General features: G+C 37.9%; 1 protein-coding gene across 1 annotated transcript in view; it reads right to left on the reverse strand.

Moving 5' to 3' along the window:
* Window positions 1-478: 478 nt before the first annotated feature.
* The window catches only part of LOC118530836 (eukaryotic translation initiation factor 2D-like), a 39681-nt gene continuing 18723 nt past the window's right edge, over window positions 479-21436 (reverse strand). The window contains exons 5-6 of the mRNA XM_078078323.1: window positions 20974-21141; window positions 479-1095 (exon numbers count right to left, since the gene is read on the reverse strand). Of these exons, the coding sequence (XP_077934449.1) occupies window positions 21000-21141 (142 nt within the window). The 3' untranslated portion in view covers window positions 479-1095; window positions 20974-20999. The remainder of the gene's footprint in view (window positions 1096-20973; window positions 21142-21436) is intronic.

The following is a 21436-nucleotide window of genomic DNA, read 5'->3' on the forward strand; positions in this document are numbered from 1 at the left end:
ACCAGATTACACATTCAGAAAATTCTTGTTGAAGTACAGTTTTTCTTTAAAATGCTCATGATGTTCACCATAAATGATCACTTTTCCTAGCATTACCAGATCTAATAATATTTTAATACATATCATTAATGGTCTTAAAATGTTGATGTTCACATAACCACATGTCCATACTTTAAGTTCTTAAATAGCAAATTTCTCTTTTTCCTTTTTTAAATATATAAATATATAAATAGCTATATATAATATATTATATATAATATATATATATAAATAGCTATGAATAAGTGTATATGTATATTGGAAGCTCCTTTCTTTACCTTTATTATGAAATCTATATTTACAAGGACACATAATATGGTTCCCCAGTTACAATCTCATGGACCTATCTCTGCCCTTCATAGAAATAATTATAATCTGCTCTTTCATTGTTTACTGTTTAATGTCTGCTCCCTTTTCATAAGAAAACATGCTCTCTGTGTGCAAGACCCATGCTGGTTTTATTCAGTTTTCACCACAGCAGAGTGTCACATAATAGGAATTCCAAAAATATTTTCCACAACTTTGACTGAATGAGTAACTTGAAGAAACTTTGAACACTTTGGAACTTACCAACATTCAAAAGAAACCACAATATTTTTTGGACAATATAAAGAATATAATTAAATAGAAATGCTGAGTTTTTAATGATCTTTGAAATGCTAATGATATATAACACTACATGTATAATATATATAAAGGAAAACAAATATAATAACATTGTTAATGCTGTTGGATTACAACTATATTTTCAAAATTATTTTTAAAGGCCTGAATGCATGTGCCAAAATGGTAGGAGTGGTTTATTTTAATCTGTGGAGTAATGGGGGATTATTTTCCTATGTGTTAATACTTGTGTAAGTTCCAATAGTATTAGCATATATTATTACTCAACAGAGGAAAAATAACAGAATATAAACGCTAAATTTTATTTTGTCATTTACAGTTATTTATAAAATTGAATAGCTTCTTGCTCAGAGTTCAGGTTTAACTCAGTATAAATGCCCGGAATGGCCAGCAATCCCTGTACTGATGGATGAAAGATGACTCCAGACTTTGCTGTGAAGGAGAGAAGGCAAGGGGGTCAACACTCAGAGACAAACACCCTTTGCGCTTCTTGGTTCTCACCTTTATTCCTGCTTCAGGATAATCATAGATCTTTATTACTCTGTTTCTCAAGCAAGTGATGTGTGGCAAAGGGTCTTACAGAAAATAGAAGAGTCTGATTACGGGAAAGATACAATGTGCTGCTTAGCTTGTTCTGCTAAACACAGCTTTCGGGGACAATGCATACATCTCTCAGATCACAAGGCAGCTGTTTGGGCTAAGAAAGCTTCAGGGAAGGCCTCCCCGCGGCATTCCTAAGGCAGAGTGGTCGCCAGGCCTCCGCATTCCAAAGGCCTAGGCCCTTCTCTGAAACCTTCCATTTCCCCCAGAGGCCTCCTTGTTACATTTTAGCAAGCCAGGTATATGGATGATTTCATGCTCTACATTAACCCCAACATTAAATATGTATTTTATGGCCACTACACATAAATACATATACCCCTCAAAGGGTTAAAAATCCCTCTTACTATAAACTTTTGATGAGGGAGCAGAAGGCTCGCTGAGGACAAAGCAGAAGCTGGTACCCTACACCACCCCACCCCACCCCCAAGCTCGTTGATATGTGTGACATTCCTCAGGCACTCCTGGCTGCCCTAAAGGAAGAGCAAATGGCTAAGTGACAGAGAGCACAGTCCTGTAGGACAGGAGTCTCCCTCAGTTTGCAAATGTCCTAGAGATTTACAAGGAAAAAGCTTTCTTACCAAGAGCCTAACTTCCAGAGACCCTTGAGTTTCCTGGAGCCCTAACATCACCCTCCCCTCCAAGAAATTGAAGGAGGCTGAGGCAGAAGGAAATGTAAATAAAATCGAATTTCTTTTGGGAAACTGCAGCCCATTGACAAGGACACGTGATAGGAGGAATGTAACATTCCTCAGGGAAACTCCCAACTGTCTTCACGTTAGTGCCTCATTAGAGGGGAAAACAGCCTTGGCTTGACAGTAACCAGGCCTCCAGTATCCTGAGAGTCTTCTGTAGCGTATGACAGTCCTTCTGGACACCCCCTTTGTCCCCACCTCCCTAACTCCCAAGTATATAATCAGCCACCCCTCACAAACCCAGAGCAACAGCTCTTTCTGCCTACGGATCCTGTCCCTGGGTGGTAATAAAACCACCATTTTGCACCAAAGACATCTCAAGAATTCTTTCTTGGTCTTTGCTCCAGACCTTACCCCACCGAACCTCACCTATATTCCAAAACCTCATCACTTTGATATTCTTAGATATAATTATATATTTCCTTAGGTCATATTTGGGATACAGTTATGACAGTTTCTTTTATAATAAAACATTTGAATATTTCTATCTTAAATCAGTCATTAATTCATGCTTATTGTTATTTGACTACTATTAATTGTGTTTTACCGTTTGCTAGAGAACATCCTGGTTTCTGGGATTACCACAATGGGAAAAAACAAAGACAAAAATGTCTTACCTTCTGGAACCTATGATCTAATTGAGGGTATATATTAAACAAATGAATGGGTATGTCCATGTGTTGTATGGTGATAGGTATTGTGAAGAAAAAGCACAGTGGGGAAGATGGATAGGGTGTGTATGTATTTGTGTGTTGGAGGCAGGGTTTGAAAACTTAGTGGAAAAAAAAAACTCATCAAAAGGTGACAGAGAAATCAAAGAGGTTTTATATCATACCTCCAATTTGTTCTTCATAGAAATCCCATAGTAAACTTCCTGAAAATTACTTTTATTAATCCAACAACCCTTTAAGAGTAAAAATATAGCTTTACCTCCAATGCTTACATAATTTTGTCTATGTTATTTATTCAAGTGTGTTTCTCACATAGCCTGTCCTTTGGGTCCAGCCAAGCTTGACTCTCATGTCTTATGTTCATTCTAAATGTAGATTCTGCTCAGAAATTTCTTTATCTAACTGCATCATTATAGATTGTTTCCAATGATTGCGACACATTATTTTTATAGGAATGACATCAGGAAAACATTAAAATTCTGTCATTTCTCATAAGAATTTTGAAAATAAAATTTAAAAAATTACTCAACCATATTTTAAAAATTATGAAAGTGTTGTATGGAGTTGTGATAGGCACAATGTATGGAAACATCAAATGATGCAGAAAAGGCCATGAGAATCATAAAAGATATGAAGAAAGTTTTATGTGAGGACCAATTGAGAATATTAGGAAGTTTGGAGATAAAAAATTTTATATAGATTACAGCTTATGGGCAGAGTGATTTCAGGTCTCTTAAAATGCTAATCATTAATATATGCTCTTTATGTTGTGTGGAGTCTAAATAGACAAAAATGATATTTATGTACATAATCATGCATATAACTAATTTCAAGAAATGGAGCAAAGATTTATGTCATAGGGAATGAGTTACTTTTCATAAAATATATCTCGTGACCGTGCTGTATCATGGTCGGAGAATCCCCTTTAGTCTGACTGATAGATAGTGATACATGTCTACATAAGAATAAAATAATGTAGAGATTCATCTTCAGTATCGTTTTTTTAAAGATTACATCTTTAATAGTTCATGGGTCACAGATGGACTAAAGAACCTGCTGAAAGGCAGGGTTTCCCTAAAAGCCTAGTTGCCTTTTTTACCACTTCAAATAGCAGTAAGAAAAAAACATCTCGTTCAAGTACCTTCTATTCTTCATGGATCGGCTAGTCATTATTATATTTTAATTGCATCTAGCACACAAAATAAGACATTTGTGATTTTTAAAAAAGGACAATTATTGGGAAAACATATGAAAAATCTAGTAATTAGCAATTTATTGGATTACGGTGTGATAATTTTATTCCTAATTACAATTAGTGTTAGGTTAAAGGCTTGTGCACTTGTCAGTGCCAAGATTATATTTGTGTCATTCTTTTCATACTAAGTGAGAATCATGCAACTATTATATTTGCTAAAGTCATAAGGGCAGGAAACTAACACCTCTGCACTCTAGAGGTTTCGATGAACAAGCTTGTTCTGGCCTCTTTCTGGTAACTAAAACAGAAACCCTCAGATGGTTGGAAGGGCCGAAATCTCACTGGAAGCACCATCATTTGCTCACATCCTTGTTCAGACTCCGCAATCTATAAAATCTCAGCTGTCTTTGCTGGATCTTTGAACTAGATAGCTGATGTTACCTGAATAAGTGACAGGATTTGGAATGTTTCACTTTCAAAGAATAATAAGATTTTTGCCAAGGATGATATTTTGATAACATTTTCTAAAATCAGAGGACTAAATTCATTTTTCTAAACAGAAATTTATCAAAACCTAACACTTTCCTAAAGTTATGTGAGCAATTCATAGGTTAATTACAAAAAGTCTAGTGCTCAGACTGTAACTTGTATCTATAAAATGTGACTTTTTTAGAAATGAAAGAATTAGTCAATTTGGCTAATTCAGGGTTACAAATAGAATGACTGTTAAATATTTGATCTTATTCTGTTCTTATGATGAAAGTGGGAAGTCTGATCTAACTGCATTTACTAATAGAATTTTCTTTTCTCTTTTTGGATCATTTCTAGGTCTGACAATCTCCAACCTTTTTCACACATGTCATATACACCAGTTCAGGAGGTATATTCAGGGATGGTAACACAGGACTATTGAGAGAGCGTGACATGTTGAGACAGTTGGAGACATAATGGTGGCCAAATGACTGGCAGAAGATGTCAACTCAATGGACTGGAGAATTAGAGCAGTTGTGTGTGTCCATTGTTACTTCAAGACACTAACACGTGCTCCTTCTTGAAGAGCTTCAGTTGTTGAGACATTACCACCTGCAGAACCATCTGCGGGCTTATTGAATCTTATTTAAGATTCATATATAGATTTATTTTAAAAATCTCCTTTGGTCCCCAAATTTGGCTTGCTTGCAAACATATTATACCAACACAGCTGATATTTGTAAAACCACTCAAGAGAAACAACTTATTTTAAAAAACAGAATGCCTTCAAATGACATTTGCATATTGACCTGGAAATATTTTTTTTCTAAATAGGGAATTTTTTTTCTTATAGTTGGCCAAGGCCAACTGACACTAACTTCCTGTTTCTTGTAACCATTGTTCTCTTTATAATTTCTTAGGAACCTAAAATATGTGAGTGTGTGTGTGCACGTGTAAATGTATGTATACACATAATCTTTAAGACTAGGAACCATACAAAGAAAATATATGAAAAAGTAGGGGAGAGAGTAGGATTTGCCATCTTTGTTCACTTGGCATCAGATACCAAAACTTGACAAAAGCTACTTCTATATATAGTTTTAAGTATCCACTTATTACAATAAAATATTTTTAGAACTAAGTTTAGATGGAATACTAATGGGATAAATACTTGTATTATTTGTCTTCAATCTTAATTATAAATATTACTGAACAGAATTTTTTTATAAGAGTGACCAATGATTTACACTTAAAATTCATATAGATTTTGCATTTTGTCCTTGTAGAACAAAGATAAAAGAAATATACTGGATTTAATTTTCTTAACTCTATTACTTTAATAAGAAATTGGTGAGCATGCAACAACTGAATTTTTGTTTTTAAAAATTGGTTTCAGAGTTCTGAGATTAATTTTAAGTTTTCTAAATGCAATGACGTCAAAACACTCAGTTTTTCATTTTCCCTTTTGATCACACAGGAACTCATTTAATTAGAGTTTTCTAATATTTGAAGTTTAACCAAGGAATGAATATTGATTTTAAGATTTGCTTTCTCTTTTACACAAGCTAAACAGCCTCTAGCTTATAAGTGGGTACTCACATGGAGAATATAGAATTATTCTAATTTTCCATGAAAGTTCTTTAGTATCAGGGGCACAAATACTTTAGAAAAGATGATTTATGTGACAAAAAAATTCATATGATTTAATTTTTTAAAAAATATTTTATTTATTTATTTGAGAGAAAGTGTGAGCTAGCTGGTGGGGGTGGGGGAAGGGGCAGAGGGGGAGGGAGAGGAAGAAGGAGAGAGAATCTTGAGCTGACTCCATCAAGTGTAGAGCCGATGCAGGGCTCAGTCTCACGACTCTGAGATCATGACCTGAGCCAAAACCAAGAGTCCCATGCTTAACCCACTGAGCTATCCAGGTGCCCCAAAGATTTATTTATTTATCTGAAAGAGAGAGAGGGAAAGAGAGAGGGAGAGGGAAGTGGGGGGAGGGGCCATAAGATTTAATTTTTTTTAGAAAAAGTAAACTCTTAGAGGCACATTTTCAATAGGGATCCAGCATGCATTGCTTTAGGTTTGACAGCAATAAAATGAGTATGTTAAGGGCACCATTTGTTTTTTAATCATAACCAGGTTTTATTTATTTATTTATTTATTTATTTATTTATTTATTTATTTAATTTATAGAGAGAGATAGAACTGGTGGGGGTGCGGGGGGCAGGGGCTGAGGGAGAGAGAGAATCCCAAGCAGCTCCATGCCCAGCATGGAGCCCCACAGGGGCTTAATCCTAGGACCCTGTGATCATGACCTGAGCCGAAATCAAGAGTCAGATGCTTAACCGACTGAGCCACCCAGGTGCCCCAATCATAGCCAGGTTTTAAAGCCATAGGATATGGAGGGTCATAAAGAGGCTGAACCTTGTATTAGGTTTGAGGCCTGCAAGTTGAAGCAGCAAAAGATGAGGTAGGCAGGTTGAAGGCAGATGAGAGCCTTATAGGGGCTTACAATAAATCTTGACTATTCTTTTTTATTTTTTTTAAAGATTTTATTTATTTATTTGACACAGAGAGAGAGAGCACAAGCAGAGGGAGAAGTAGGCTCCCTGTTGAGCAGGGAGCCTGATGTGGGGCTTGATCCCAGGACCCTGGGATCATGACCTGAGCCAAAGGCAGATGTTTAACTGACCAATCCAGGAGTCTCTTATTTTTATTTTAATATGAGAACAAGAAATTTAGGTTCTCCTGAATCTAATGGCCCACTAAAAATGTAAAACAAGCAACCAAACAAACAAAAAAACCCCAGAGAATTACTTTGTGAATGACCTCATACAAAGCACCCAGTTAGATATTTTCCTGAGATGAATAGAGAAGAAAAAAATATATCCAGGAATGGATGAGTGCCACTATACTAATTTCAAGGGCCTCCTTTCATATCCCTGTTCCACCTGCACCACTGAGAAGACACAAATCAATATTATATCTATTCTGAGTTGTCAATCTGCCAAACCCATGTGATGAAAGCACTTGAGGAAATTTAGAATGAGGCTGGGTCTACATGACCGTGGTGATTGAAATGACTGCAACGTTTGCTCTTCCCAGATTGGATTGGGGAACTCATTTATATGGCTTGAACCTCAAAGTCCATACCTAGGCACTTTTATTTGGATCTCACAGTGTAAACAGACCTATTAGAACTGTGCTCTGGTCAATTCAGCGGCCAGTAATTTCACGAAAGGAAATTTATAATGAAAGGGAATTTTTAATATTTGAGAACAGGTGAAATTCGTTAGAAGGACATTTGAATTGTCAAAGGACAACTTTGAATGGCATGATCTGAAGGGACAAAAAGTTTAATAAATATGTACTTTTCTTCAGTATTTGCTAAAGGTAAACTGTCCTTTTCTCAGGAAGATTAAGCAATTAGTGCCCCACTCCCCTCTTCTCTAAATAAATTCATTCTTGGCTCAGTGTGGTCTTTTGTAGAACTTTACAGTTTGGGATTTTTTTCAATTTGTTACATTACTAAGTTGAAGTCTGAGTGTTTTAAAACTCACTAAATGAGTACACATTTCTAATTTTCTCAGCTGCTATTGAATATGCAGTTGGAACCAAAACGAATGTTTTCATTTGTGATGGTGTATTAAGAGGGAGAATGTAAATCCCAGTTGTATAGACAAGGAAAGATGTGACAGGATTTCTAAGTATGAAGTAATTAGGAAAAGTTGAGAGGCATAAAAAAAAAAAAACCCTCAAGATTCTTTAGAAGTATGTACATGCATCTTGGGATATTTTTGTTTTTGTTTTTCAGTTTTATATTTCATGTCAATTAAAAGGTGAAATGGAACTGAAAGGTTCATGGTAATGAAAATTTTTAGATTTCCTGAAGTACACATAAATATTACATTTTAAAACAAAGGAGCTAATATTAAAAGAGAAAAAGAATTGTCACATGTTCTCTGAAAGGTATAATGGCCTTATGCAATATGGGCATCTATGTTTTGTATGTGCACATATAATTTTCTGTCACTATTCATTATTTGTGCCTTTTTACTTTCAAATTTACACATCATAAGCTTTATCCAGAGGAGTTAAGCTTAATATAAAACTTTTTTTTTTTTAAAGGTTTTATTTATTTATTTGACAGAGAGAGAGAATAGCGAGAGCAGGAACACAAGCAGGGGGAGTGGGAGAGGGAGAAGCAGGTTTCCTGCCGAGCAGGGAGCCCGATGTGGGACTCGATCCCAGGACTCTGGGATCACGACCTGGCCGAAGGCAGACGCTTAACGACTGAGCCACCCAGGCGCCCTTAATATAAAACTTTTTAACAAGGAAATTACTATATAAAATCTGAAGAAGTTAATTCCACAAATTATCTTTATGAAAAGGAAAAGAATACTGAAGTAGTCTTGGAAATAAGTACTGATCCATATGCCTAAGAACCAACAAGATATCAGTGTGTGGTGAATGAAATTGGGTTGGAACATGAATGAGACTTAGCTTATAGATTTAATGAAAAATGTTCTATTCACTACCATTCATTTACATTATTATTATTTGATAATTAATGGATCTCTGGTAGAAGTTTATGAATATTTTTATATGATTTAGGCTAAATGGAAAACTCAAGGTCATTGGGATATATGTGTTGCCAATTAAAATTTTAAAGATTCCATAAAGTTAGAGATATCAGAGTCTAAAAATAGAGATAAGAAACACAAATACATGCTTATATTTCCTTCAACTGTATTTCCCTTTAAAAAAGTAAAGTAGTCATATCTCATAGTAAGAATAATATGAGTATTGCTCCTGAAGCTCAAGGCTGCCTCAGCACATAATGGTGAGTGGCCATGACAGTGGTTTGGGCTCCATGAACGCTTGTGCTGCCGCAGATACTGAGAACTTTATCCGTATTGCCAATGTGCTTATGGTGGAGGAAGATGTCAAGGAAGCAAAGTATAGCCAAAGTGAGGAACTCGAACTAACGTGGAGTTTTTAAAATAATAAATATAGGGGCGCCTGGGTGGCTCAGTCGGTTAAGCGTCTTGACTCTTGATTTCGGCTCAGGACATGATCTCAGAGTCGTGAGGTCAAGCTCCATGCAGGGCTCTGTGCTCAGTGTGGAGTCGGCTTGAGTTTCTCTCTCCCTCTCCCCCAGCCCCTGCCCCCGCTCACGCTCACTCTCTCTGAAATAAATAAATAAATATTTAAGGAAAAAAATACAGGTAAAGGAAGAAATTAAAGATTCTTTTTGTAATGGGACCAAGACTAGATAGGAAACGTGACATCACGGGGTCTGGGGAAGAGAGTATTTGGGTAAGAGTTGAGACTTGAAAGCTAGTCACGACTCTGCTAATTACCAGTGTGACCTCGAACAAATTATCAAATATTTTTGAGGCTCCTATTTTTCATTGATAAGAAAATGGGGATAACTGGATTTATCAACCTAACTTCATGGGTTTATAATATCATAATGAGGAAGATTAAATATATTTTTTTGTGACAGAGTGGTGTGATAGAAATGAACTTAGACTTTAATGCCCGGCTTCTCTATTTTATTAATTATGCAACCATGCACAAGTTGTTTTTTCACTATGATGATCAGCTTTGTTATCTGTAAAGTAGGTAAACTATAACAACTATCGTTAAGGATTGTCAACATCTTTGAAGCAGTGAATCCACAAACTCAGAAGCGCACCCTACATCATGATTTAAGTATATGTTACTTGGTATGTTTCCTTCTTGATTTGGTTTGAATTGGAGATGTTTTAATTGATCATAAATGATCTAATACTCCTCATCTAAAACTTTCCTTGCCTCAAATTTCTGTCCTGGTACATCTTTCCTTCTTAAACTGAAATATCTTTCTGAGGAATTTTATTCAGTCCCATCCATAGTATTAAATACAAGTATTTATGGATACAGATATATAACATTGGTTTCTTCAGTGCAGATCTCTCTTCAGAAATCCATCCTGTTTCTAATATACATCTACTTTTTTTGACATCTTATTTTGGATATTAAATGGCTATCTCAAAATCAATATGTTGAAAATGGAGCTCTTGATATTCCTCCAAAAATTCAGCCTCCAACCCATTTCCTCACCATTACTTAGCTACTTGCTCGATTTTAAGACCTATGGATTGATTATTCCCAATATCCCCTTTTCCCTTATTAACCACATTCAATCCATTAATATTTTTAATTTCCAATCCATCCACTTGCTTGCATGCCATACTTCAGCTTTAGTCAAAGATACCATAATATTTGATCTGAACCATTGTTCCAAGCATCCAGCAGGGCTCAGTCAATTCACTCACAGTAGCCAGCCAGATTTCTCAGCAATGTAAATTAGATTACATCAATCCTTTGAATAAAAATATTCAGTGCTTTTTTCCCATTGTTTTTGGAACAAATTCTAAATCCCTTCCCATGACTCATGAACCTGCTCTCTCCATCTCTCTGATCTTTTCTTCTAGAATTCTTCACCTTCTCACTATCATCTAGCTACCTTGTCCCCAAGCACCCTTCCCAAGCCTTTCCACTGTTTATCTCCTTTGGAGTGTATTTCTTGGCCTTTCTCATGGCCACCTCATTCTCACCTTTCCAGTCAGAGCTGCAATGCCACTCTCTCAGAAAAAGCATTTCTTGGCTGCTCTATCCAAGTTGGATTTTTTCATTACTTTTTATTTCAAAATTATTTTGCATTTTTTCTTCATAGCACTAATCTCCAGCTGCTTATTTTGCTATTGTATTTCTCCACTGATTTATTGTTTTTACTCTGCCTCTCTCACTAGAAGGTAATTTCCACAAAGGAAATGTCTCAATGTGACTTTTGTGCAGCCGTATTCCCATTGCCAAGAACAGAGGCTAGCACATAGTAGCTCCTCAATAACTATTTGTTTAATGAAGAGATGAGAAGGAGTAGACAACTATCTATGACACAGGCAAAATTCTAAAACAAGGCAAAATGTGACTGAGGAGAGAGGTGTATGTACAAGTTAGAGTGTGACACACGTGGGATGAAAACACTGGTGTGTGTGAAATAACATGGAAAAAGAGCAGAAGGAGCAGATAATTTGGGCTGGGAATGATTTGACAAAGAGGATAAGTTTACCTGAGACTTAAAAGAATAGAGAGAACTTCTCCAGGATAGCAAGGTGGAGTAAGAATATCAGAGTAATAGAAAATAGAGTTTTCATTATTTGTAAAGGTGGGCAAGCATCTGGTGGGTTGTGGGAAGTCCAAAGTGGCTAGCATCACAGGACATGGTGACAAGATGAGGAAGTTGCTTCTCAAGAACTAAAAATATTCTCAAGTATAATAATAGTCTCTTTTGATGTATCTAAACATATTTGACCAGGATTTTAAAAAAATTTCCTGATTGCCTAAGAGTTGAACTTGAGCTATAATAGATTTTATAGGAAGCATGAGAAGGGTAAGTAAAAGAGCATCTCTTCAAATAGGTATTTAAAACTTTTTTTCTTGGTACTCAAATCAGCAAATGATGACTTTGCTTTCATCATGTAAATGAGTGAAACTCACAAAAACTTTTCATAATTTTAGATAAAATGTGTTCATCAGCTGAATACATTTTGTGTGTGTGTGTTTGTTTTTGTTTTTTTTTTGGGGGGGAAGTGCAAAGGGAGAGGGAGAGTCTTAAGGAGACTCTGCACTGAGCACAGAGCCCAACACAGGGCTCAAAATCACCACCCTGAAATCATGACCTGAGCCAAAACCAAGTGGAGGACACTTAACTGACTGAGCCACCCAGGCACCCCTTGGGTGGGTGTGCTTTAATCATGTAATAAATCCGGAGGTAGATATTCCAGGGTGGGTACTGTGGCTCAGTAAGAAGTTCCGATCTTTTGCTCTACTGTTCTCAGCAAGCTGGCTCTTGTACTTAAACTTGTGTTTGTCAGGAACTGTGAAGGGTCTGATACTTTACCCACTTGCAAAATAAGTACAGTTGGCCTTTGAACATTTAAACTGGGTGGGTCCACTTACATATGGATTTTTTTCAGTTAATACAATACAGTACTGTACATGTATTTTCTGTTCCTTATGATTTTTTAATAACCTTCTTTTCTCTAGCTTGATTGTGAGAATAGAATATATAATACATATCACATACAAAATATGGGTTAATTCTGTTTATGTTATCAGTAAGGCTTTTGGTCAACAGCAGGCTCTTTGTAGTACAGTTTTGGGGTAGAGTCTAAGTTATATGTGGATTTCTGACTGCGTGGGAGTCAGCGCCCCAACCCCCTGCATTGTTCAAGGGTTAATGTAGTTACTCTGCCTCAGCCTCACAGTGCTGGCAGAAGACATTGAACTCCTGGGTTACAGACAGAGGACTTTATTAGTCTTAGCATAGGAGGTGGCGTGAACTTCATGCTCCCACCAGTTCTCTTTGTCCTGCAAACCCTCAGGGCCTCTCTGGAGCAGCTCTGATGGATGCTCCGCACACATTCAGGCTGCGTCACAGCCGAATAACCCCAAGGTAGGAAATCCCAAATCTTATAAGTAGACTGCTAGCAAACATGCCCAACCTTTGTACTGGAGGAGGGCCTTGGCTTTATTATCCTAGTCAGAAAACAAATATGCCCTCTTGTCCAAGGGAAATATTGTTTCTAAGTTTCAAAACTGTTTGCCACGCAAACATTCTTGAAAAAATAATCCAGAACAAAAGCTGTCACAGTAGGAATAGAAACACCATGGAGAAGTGCCTCCTATTGGTCTGGTGTTGCAAGGGGCTACCGTAGCTCCCAAATCCTTGTCTTCACACAGTTCTGTTCAAGACAGAAAGGATGGAGCAATGTAAAAAGAGACTTTTCTCCTGTAACTTTTTTTTTTTTTCCTATTAGTGATGCAAGTCTTTCCTGGAGAGATGGCAGGGGACTTTTTATTAAGGCTCCTTGGCCAGAACTGGATCACATATTTACTTCTAGACCAAAAACTGTCAAGTAGGAAGGGGATTCCTATGTTGGATTTAGCTCAATTGAGATGTAACCTTTAAAACTGGGTATAAGGTCTTCTTCCATTGAGAAGGTTGCTGCTGCTAAGTACATCAACTGTTTTCTTTTGGTAAGGAAGGAGCAGGAAGAAGGAGGAAGAAGGGAAGATACCTCTTAGGCAATGATAATAATAAATGGAACACAGTTATATTTACCATGAGCCAGACATCAGTCTGAGGACTTACATTACTGTAAATAATGTTATACCCATAGCATATGTTATGTTATACCCATAACAGTCTCATAAGGTAGGTTTTATTTTTATTCTCATTCTACATGTGAGGAAATTGAGACATAGTAACTTACAAAGTCATGCAGGTAGTAAGTGGTGAGGCTTGGATTTAAACCTTAGTAATCTGGCTCCAGAATCCATGGTTTTAAATATGACACTATGCAATTATCTTCTCAACTGCAATAAAATTAAATTTATAGAGAAAGCCAACATCTGTACATTGCATAAATATACACTAGTTTTGTAGATAGTCAAAAAAGCTGGTAAAAATCCTAAAGTGGAAATCAGCATAACACATTTCAGAAATGGATATAGAAGCAGTTAATGGCATGAGGTTGGAGAACTAGACAGGAGCCAAAATACACTAGGGCTTGAAAGCCTAGATAAGGAAATTTAGGTTTACTATTTTGAAGATGAGCATCTATTTGGGGAACTTTTTTGATGATAGAATGATATGATTTTTATTTATTTATTTTATTTATTTTTTTGGTACTTTATTTTAATTTTTTATTGTTATGTTAATCACCATACATTACATCATTAGTTTTTGATGTAGTGTTCCATGATTCATTGTTTGTGCATAACACCCAGTGCTCCATGCAGAACGTGCCTCTTTAATACCCATCACCAGGCTAACCCATCCTCCCACCCCTCTCCCCTCTAGAACCCTCAGTTTGTTTTTCAGAGTCCATCGTCTCTCATGGTTCTTCTCCCCCTCCGATTCCCCTCCCTTCATTCTTCCCCTCCTGCTATCTTCTTCTTCTTCTTTTTTTTTTTCTTAACATATATTGCATTATTTGTTTCAGAGGTACAGATCTCTGATTCAACAGTCTTGCACAATTCACAGCACTCACCATAGCACATACCCTCCCCAATGTCTATCACCCAGCCACCCCATCCCTCCCACCCCACTGCCAACTCCAGCAACCCTCAGTTTGTTTCCTGAGATTAAGAATTCCTCATATCAGTGAGGTCATATGATACATGTCTTTCTCTGATTGACTTATTTTGCTCAGCATAACACCCTCCAGTTCCATCCACGTCATTGCAAATGGCAAGATCTCATTCCTTTTGATGGCTGCATAATATTCCATTGTGTATATATACCACCTCTTCTTTATCCATTCATCTATTGATGGACATTTTGCCTCTTTCCGCAGTTTGGCTATTGTGGACATTGCTGCTATAAACATCGGGGTGCACGTACCCCTTCGGATCCCTACATTTGTATCTTCGGGGTAAATACCCAGTAGTGCAATTGCTGGATCGTATGGTAGCTCTATTTTCAACTTTTGAGGAATCTCCATACTGTTTTCCAGAGTGGCTGCACCAGCTTGCATTCCCACCAACAGCGTAGGAGGGTTCCCCTTTCTCCGCATCCCCGCCAACATCTGTCGTTTCCTGACTTGTTAATTTTAGCCATTCTGACTGGTGTGAGGTGGTATCTCAGTGAGGTTTTGATTTGGATTTCCCTGATGCCGAGCGATGTTGAGCACTTTTTCATGTGTCTGTTGGCCATTTGGATGTCTTCTTTGGAAAAATGTCTGTTCATGTTTTCTGCCCATTTCTTGATTGGATCATTTGTTCTTTGGGTGTTGCGTTTGATAAGTTCTTTATAGATTTTGGATACTAGCCCTTTATCTGATATGTCATTTGCAAATATCTTCTCCCATTCTGTCGGTTGTCTTTTGGTTTTGTTGACTGTTTCTTTTGCTGTGCAAAAGCTTTTTATCTTGATGAAGTCCCAATAGTTCATTTTTGCCCTTGCTTCCCTTGCCTTTGGCGATGTTTCTAGGAAGAAGTTGCTGCGGCTGAGGTCGAAGAGGTTGCTGCCCGTGTTCTCCTTTAGGATTTTGATGGACTCGTGTCTCCCATTTAGGTCTTTCAACCATTTGGAGTCTATTTTTGTGTGTGGTGTAAGGAAATGGCCCAGTTTCATTCTTCTGCATGTGGCTGTTCAATTTTCCCAACACCATTTGTTGAAGAGACTGTCTTTTTGCCATTGGACATTCTTCATGCTTTGTCAAAGATGGATTGACCATAGGGTTGAGGGTCCATTTCTGGGCTCTCTATTCTGTTCCATTGATCTATGTGTCTGTTTTTGTACCAGTACCATACTGTCTTGATGATGACAGCTTTGTAATAGAGCTGGAAGTCCGGAATTGTGATGCCGCCAGCTTTGCTTTTCTTTTCCAACATTCCTCTGGCTATTTGGGGTCTTTTCTGGTTCCATACAAATTTTAGGATTATTTGTTCCATTTCTTTGAAAAAAGTGGATGGTATTTTGATGGGGATTGCACTGAATGTGTAGATTGCTCTAGGTAGCATTGACATTTTCACAATATTTGTTCTTCCAATCCATGAGCATGGAACATTTCTCCATTTCTTTGTGTCTTCCTCAATTTCTTTCATGAGTATTTTATAGTTTTCTGAGTACAGATCCTTTGCCTCTTTGGTTAGATTTATTCCTAGGTATCTTATGGTTTTGGGTGCAATTGTAAATGGGATCGATTCCTTAATTTCTCTTTCTTCTGTCTTGTTGTTGGTGTATAGGAATGCCACTGATTTCTGTGCATTGATTTTATATCCTGTCACTTGACTGAATTCCTGGATGAGTTCTAGGAATTTGGGGTGGAGTCTTTTGGATTTTCCACATAAAGTATCATATCATCTGCAAACAGTGAGAGTTTGACTTCTTCTTTGCTGATTCAGATGCCTTTTATTCCTTTTTGTTGATTGCTGTGGCTAGGACTTCTAATACTATGTTGAATAGCAGTGGTGATACTGGACATCCCTGCTGCGTTCCTGACCTTAGGGGGAAAGCTCTCAGTTTTTCCACATTGAGAATGATATTCGCTGTAGGTTTTTCATAGATGGCTTTTATGATATTGAGGTATGTACCCTCTATGCCTATACTCTGAAGAGTTTTGATCAAGAAAGGATGCTGTACTTTGTCGAATGCTTTTTCTGCATCTATTGAGAGGATCATATGGTTCTTGTTCTTTCTTTTGTTAATGTATTGTACCACATTGATTGATTTGTGGATGTTGAACCAACCTTGCAGCCGAGGATCAATCCCACTTGGTCGTGGTGAATAATCCTTTTAATGTACTGTTGGATCCTATTGGCTAGTATTTTGGTGAGAATTTTTGCATCCATGTTCATCAAGGATATTGGTTTGTAATTCTCCTTTTGGATGGGGTCTTTGTCTGGTTTGGGGGTCAAGGTAATGGTGGCCTCATAAAACGAGTTTGGAAGTTTTCCTTCCATTTCTATTTTTTGAACACTTTCAGAAGAATAGGTATTAATTCTTCTTTAAATATTTGGTAGAATTCCCCTGGGAAGCCATCTGGCCCTGGGCTTTTGTTTTTGGGAGATTTTTGATGACTGCTTCAATTTCCTTAGTGGCTATAGGTCTGTTCAGGTTTTCTATTTCTTCCTGGTTCAGTTTTGGTAGTTGATACATCTCTAGGAATGCATCCATTTCTTCCAGATTATCTAATTTGCTGGCATAGAGTTGCTCATAATATGTTCTCATAATTGCTGGTATTTCTTTGGTGTTAGTCGTGATCTCTCCTCTTTCATTCATGATTTTGTTGATTTGGGTCATTTCTCTTTCCTTTTTGATAAGTCTGGCCAGGGGTTTATCAATCTTGTTAATTGTTTCAAAGAACCAGCTCCTAGTTTCATTGATCTGTTCTACTGGTTTTTGGTTTCTGTTTCATTGATTTCTGCTCTGATCTTTATTATATCTCTTCTCTTGCTGGGTTTAGGCTTTATTTGCTGTTCTTTCTCCAGCTCCTTTAGGTGTAGGGTTAGGTTGTGTACTTGAGACCTTTCTTGTTTCTTGAGAAAGGCTTGTAATGCTATATACTTTCCTCTTAGGACTGCCTTTGCTGTATCCCAAAGATTTTGAACAGTTGTGTTTTCATTTTCATTGGTCTCCATGAATTTTTTTAATTCTTCTTTAATTTCCTGGTTGACCCATTCATTCTTTAGTAGGATGCTCTTTAGCCTCCATGTATTTGAGTTCTCTCCGACTTTCCTCTTGTGATTGAGTTCTAGTTTCAAAGCATTGTGGTCTGAAAATAGGCAGGGAATGACCCCAATCTTTTGGTACAGGTTGAGACCTGATTTGTGACCTAGGATGTGATCTATTCTGGAGAATGTTCCATGGGCACTAGAGAAGATTGTGTATTCCGTTGCTTTGGGATGGAATGTTCTAAATATGTCTGTGAAGTCCATTTGGTCCAGTGTGTCATTTAAAGTCTTTATTTCCTTGTTGATCTTTTGCTTCGATGATCTGCCCATTTCAGTGAGGGGGGTGTTAAAGTCCCCCACTATTATTGTATTGTCTTCAATGTGTTTCTTTGCTTTCATTATTAATTGGCTTATATAATTGGCTGCTCCCATGTGAGGGGCATAGATATTTACAATTGTTAGATCTTCTTGTTGGATAGACCCTTTAAGTAGGATATAGTGTCCTTCCTCATCTCTTATTACAGTCTTTGGTTTAAAATCTATTTTGTCTGATCTAAGGATTGCCACCCCAGCTTTCTTTGGGTGTCCGTTAGCATGGTAAATGGTTTTCCACCCACTCACTTTCAATCTGGGGTGTCTTTGGGTCTAAAATGAGTCTCCTGCAGACAGCTTATCGATGGGTCTTGTTTTTTATCCAATCTGATACCCTGTGTCTTTTGATTGGGGCATTTAGCCCATTTACATTCAGGGTAACTGCTGAAAGATATGAATTTAGTGCCATTGTATTGCCTGTAAGGTGACTGTTACTGTATATTGTCTGTATTCCTTTCTGGTCTATGTTGCTTTTAGGTTCTCTCTTTGCTTAGAGGACCCCTTTCAATATTTCTGGTAGGGCTGGTTTTGTGTTTACAAATTCCTTTAGTTTGTTTGTCCTGGAAGCTTTTTATCTCTCCTTCATTTTCAGTGACAACGTAGCTGGATATAGTATTCTTGGCTGCATATTTTTCTCATTTAGTGCTCTGAATATATCATGCCAGTCCTTTCTGGCCTGCCAGGTCTCTGTTTATAGGTCTGTTGCCGATCTCATGTCTCTACCATTGTAGGTTACAGATCTCTTCTCCCGAGCTGCTTTCAGGACTTTCTCTTTGTCTCTGAGATTCTTAAGTTTTACTATTAGATGTTGGGGTGTTGACCTATTTTTATTGATTTTGAGAGGGGTTCTCTGTGCCTCCTGGATTTTGATGCCTGTTTCCTTCCCCAAATTAGGGAAGTTGTCTGCTATAATTTGTTCCAATATACTTTCTGCCCCTCTCTCTCTTTCTTCTTCTTCTGGGATCCCAATTATTCTAATGTTGTTTCGTCTTACGGTATCGCTTATCTCTCGAATTCTGCCCTTGCGATCCAGTAGTTGTTTATCTTTTTCTCAGCTTCTTTATTTTCCATCATTTGGTCTTCTATATCACTGATTCTCTCTTCTGCCTCTTTTATCCTAGCAGTTAGCACCCCCATTTTTGATTGCACCTCATTAATAGCCTTTTTGATTTCAACTTGGTTAGATTTTAGTTCTTTTATTTCTCCAGAAAGGGTTTCTCTAATAACTTCCATGCTTTTTTCAAGCCCAGCTAGTATCTTTAAAATCATGATTCTGAAGTCTAGTTTCGACATCATACTAATGTCCATATTGAGTAGGTCCCTGGCAGTCGGTACTACCTCCTGTTCTTTTTGTTGAGGTGATTTTTTCCGTCTTGTCATTTTGTCCAGAGGAGAATAGATGAATGAGAGAACAAAACGCTAACTGGGTAACAATGTCCCCAGAAAATATACTCTAAACAAATCGAAAAGGCCTGAAGCCGGGGGAAAAGAAAGGGTAAGAAAGAAAAGAGAAAAAGAAAAAAAAAGAAAAAGATAAAAACAAACAAAAACAGAACAAAACAAAACAGATTATGATTAAATATGATCAGGCTGGTGCATAGATCAGTGCCACACACTAGATTTTGGGTGTATTTTGTTCTGTTAGAGGAAAGCGCCATCCAAAATTTTAAAGAAAGAAAAACTTATATATGTACAAAAATAAGGGTTGATACAATGAAGGGATGGCATATGACTGTAAAGATGAAAATTATAACAAATTTTATAAAAGGAATTTATAAGATAAGAAGTTGTTTGAAAAAAGAAAGAAAAGGATTTTAAAAAAAAAAGAGAGAAAAAAGGGAGAGAATGTGATCAGGCAGGAGACTAGAACGAAGCCATACACTAGAGATTTAGGTTATATTTTGATCTGTTAGAAGAAAATGTATCTCAAAATTTTAAAGAGAGAACAACTTATATATATATATATATATATATATATTTTTATATATATATATATATATATATGCCAAAAATAAAGGATAACTACTATGAAGGGATAGAATATGACTCTAAAAGTGAAAAATAAAAATGTTTTTTAAAAAAGGGATTCATAAGATGTTGGTTGAAAAATGGAAAAAGAAAAATTCAAAAAAAAAAGTTAAAAAAAAATTAACTTTGAAAAACTAAAGAAGCATGGTAAAAAAGCCATGAATTCTATGTGGAGTATTCCCGTCGCACTGGAGTTCTGTCGTTCTCATTGATTGGTAAGCTTGGTCTTGGCTGGCTGTTCTCGCTGATCTTCTGGGGGAGGGGCCTGTTGCCGTGGTTCCCAAATGTCTTTGCCGGAGGTGGAATTGCCCCGCCCTTGCCTGTCCGGGCTAAGTAATCTGCTCGGGTTTGCTCTCGGGAGCTTTTGTTCCCTGCAAGCTTTCTGTACAGCTTTGGAGGCCGAGAGTGAAAATGGCGGCCTCCCAGTCTCCGCCTCGGAGGATCCGAGAACTCAGGGCCCCGCTCCTCAGTGCGCCCCCAGAGAAAAGCAGTCAGTCACTCCCGTCTCCCCGGTCTCCGGCCGCACTCCGTGCTCACCCGGCCTGTGACCGAGTGTTTCTATCTCTGGCACCCGACTCGGTGTGGAGTCTCCAAACCCAGCAGATCCCTGCGGTGCGCTCCCGCACCTCTCCTCCCAGGGGAGGAAGGGGAGTCTCCCCGGATCTGCCGCTTGTTGGGTCCCTGCTGGAGGAGCAGTGGCCCGACTGTGCCGCGGATCACGGTTTATGGCAACCCCGAGCTGAGAGCCCATGCCTCGGCTCCTTCTCTGCAGCCGGCTTCCCCGCTCCGATACCTGGGAGCTCTGCTGCACTCAGGCACCCCTGGTCTTTCTGTGACCCCGAGGGTCTTGAGACCACATTGTCCCACGAGGGTTCCAGCCCCCACTTCGCCACCAGAGTGACGTCCCTCAGCGGAGCAGACTTCTAAAAGTTCCGATTTTGTGCTCCGCGGCTCTATCACTTACCAGAAGCGGCTGACGGAGGCCCCTCCCCCGCCGTCTATCCTCCCGAATATCGCCTCGGATTCACTTCTCCGCACGTCCTACCTTCCAGAAAGTGGTCGCTTTTCTGTTCAGAGAGTTGTTGCTATTCTTTTCTTCGATCTCCTGTTGAGTTCGTAGGTGTTCAGAATGGTTTGATCCCTATCCAGCCGAATTCCTGGGACCAGACGAAATCCAGGTCTCCTATTCCTCCGCCATCTTGCTCCACGCCCCCTAGAATGATATGTTTTTTAAAAATATACTTTGAGGTTTTGTTGTCAGTTTTCTCTTTTTATAATTATGATAAAAAACACATGTGCATAACAAAAATTGTCATTTTAACAATGTTTAAGTATAAAATTCAGTGGCATTAATTAGATTCACAATGCTGTGCAAGCATTACTACTACTATAGGTCTTGCAAATTTTTATGAACCCAAACAGAAACTCTGCACCCGTTAAGTAATAACTCTCAGTTCCACCCTCCTCCCAGAATCTGGTAACCTCTAATATACTTCCTATCTCTATGA

Source organism: Halichoerus grypus, chromosome 7, assembly GCF_964656455.1.
Source record: "Halichoerus grypus chromosome 7, mHalGry1.hap1.1, whole genome shotgun sequence".
Lineage (NCBI taxonomy): Eukaryota > Metazoa > Chordata > Mammalia > Carnivora > Phocidae > Halichoerus > Halichoerus grypus.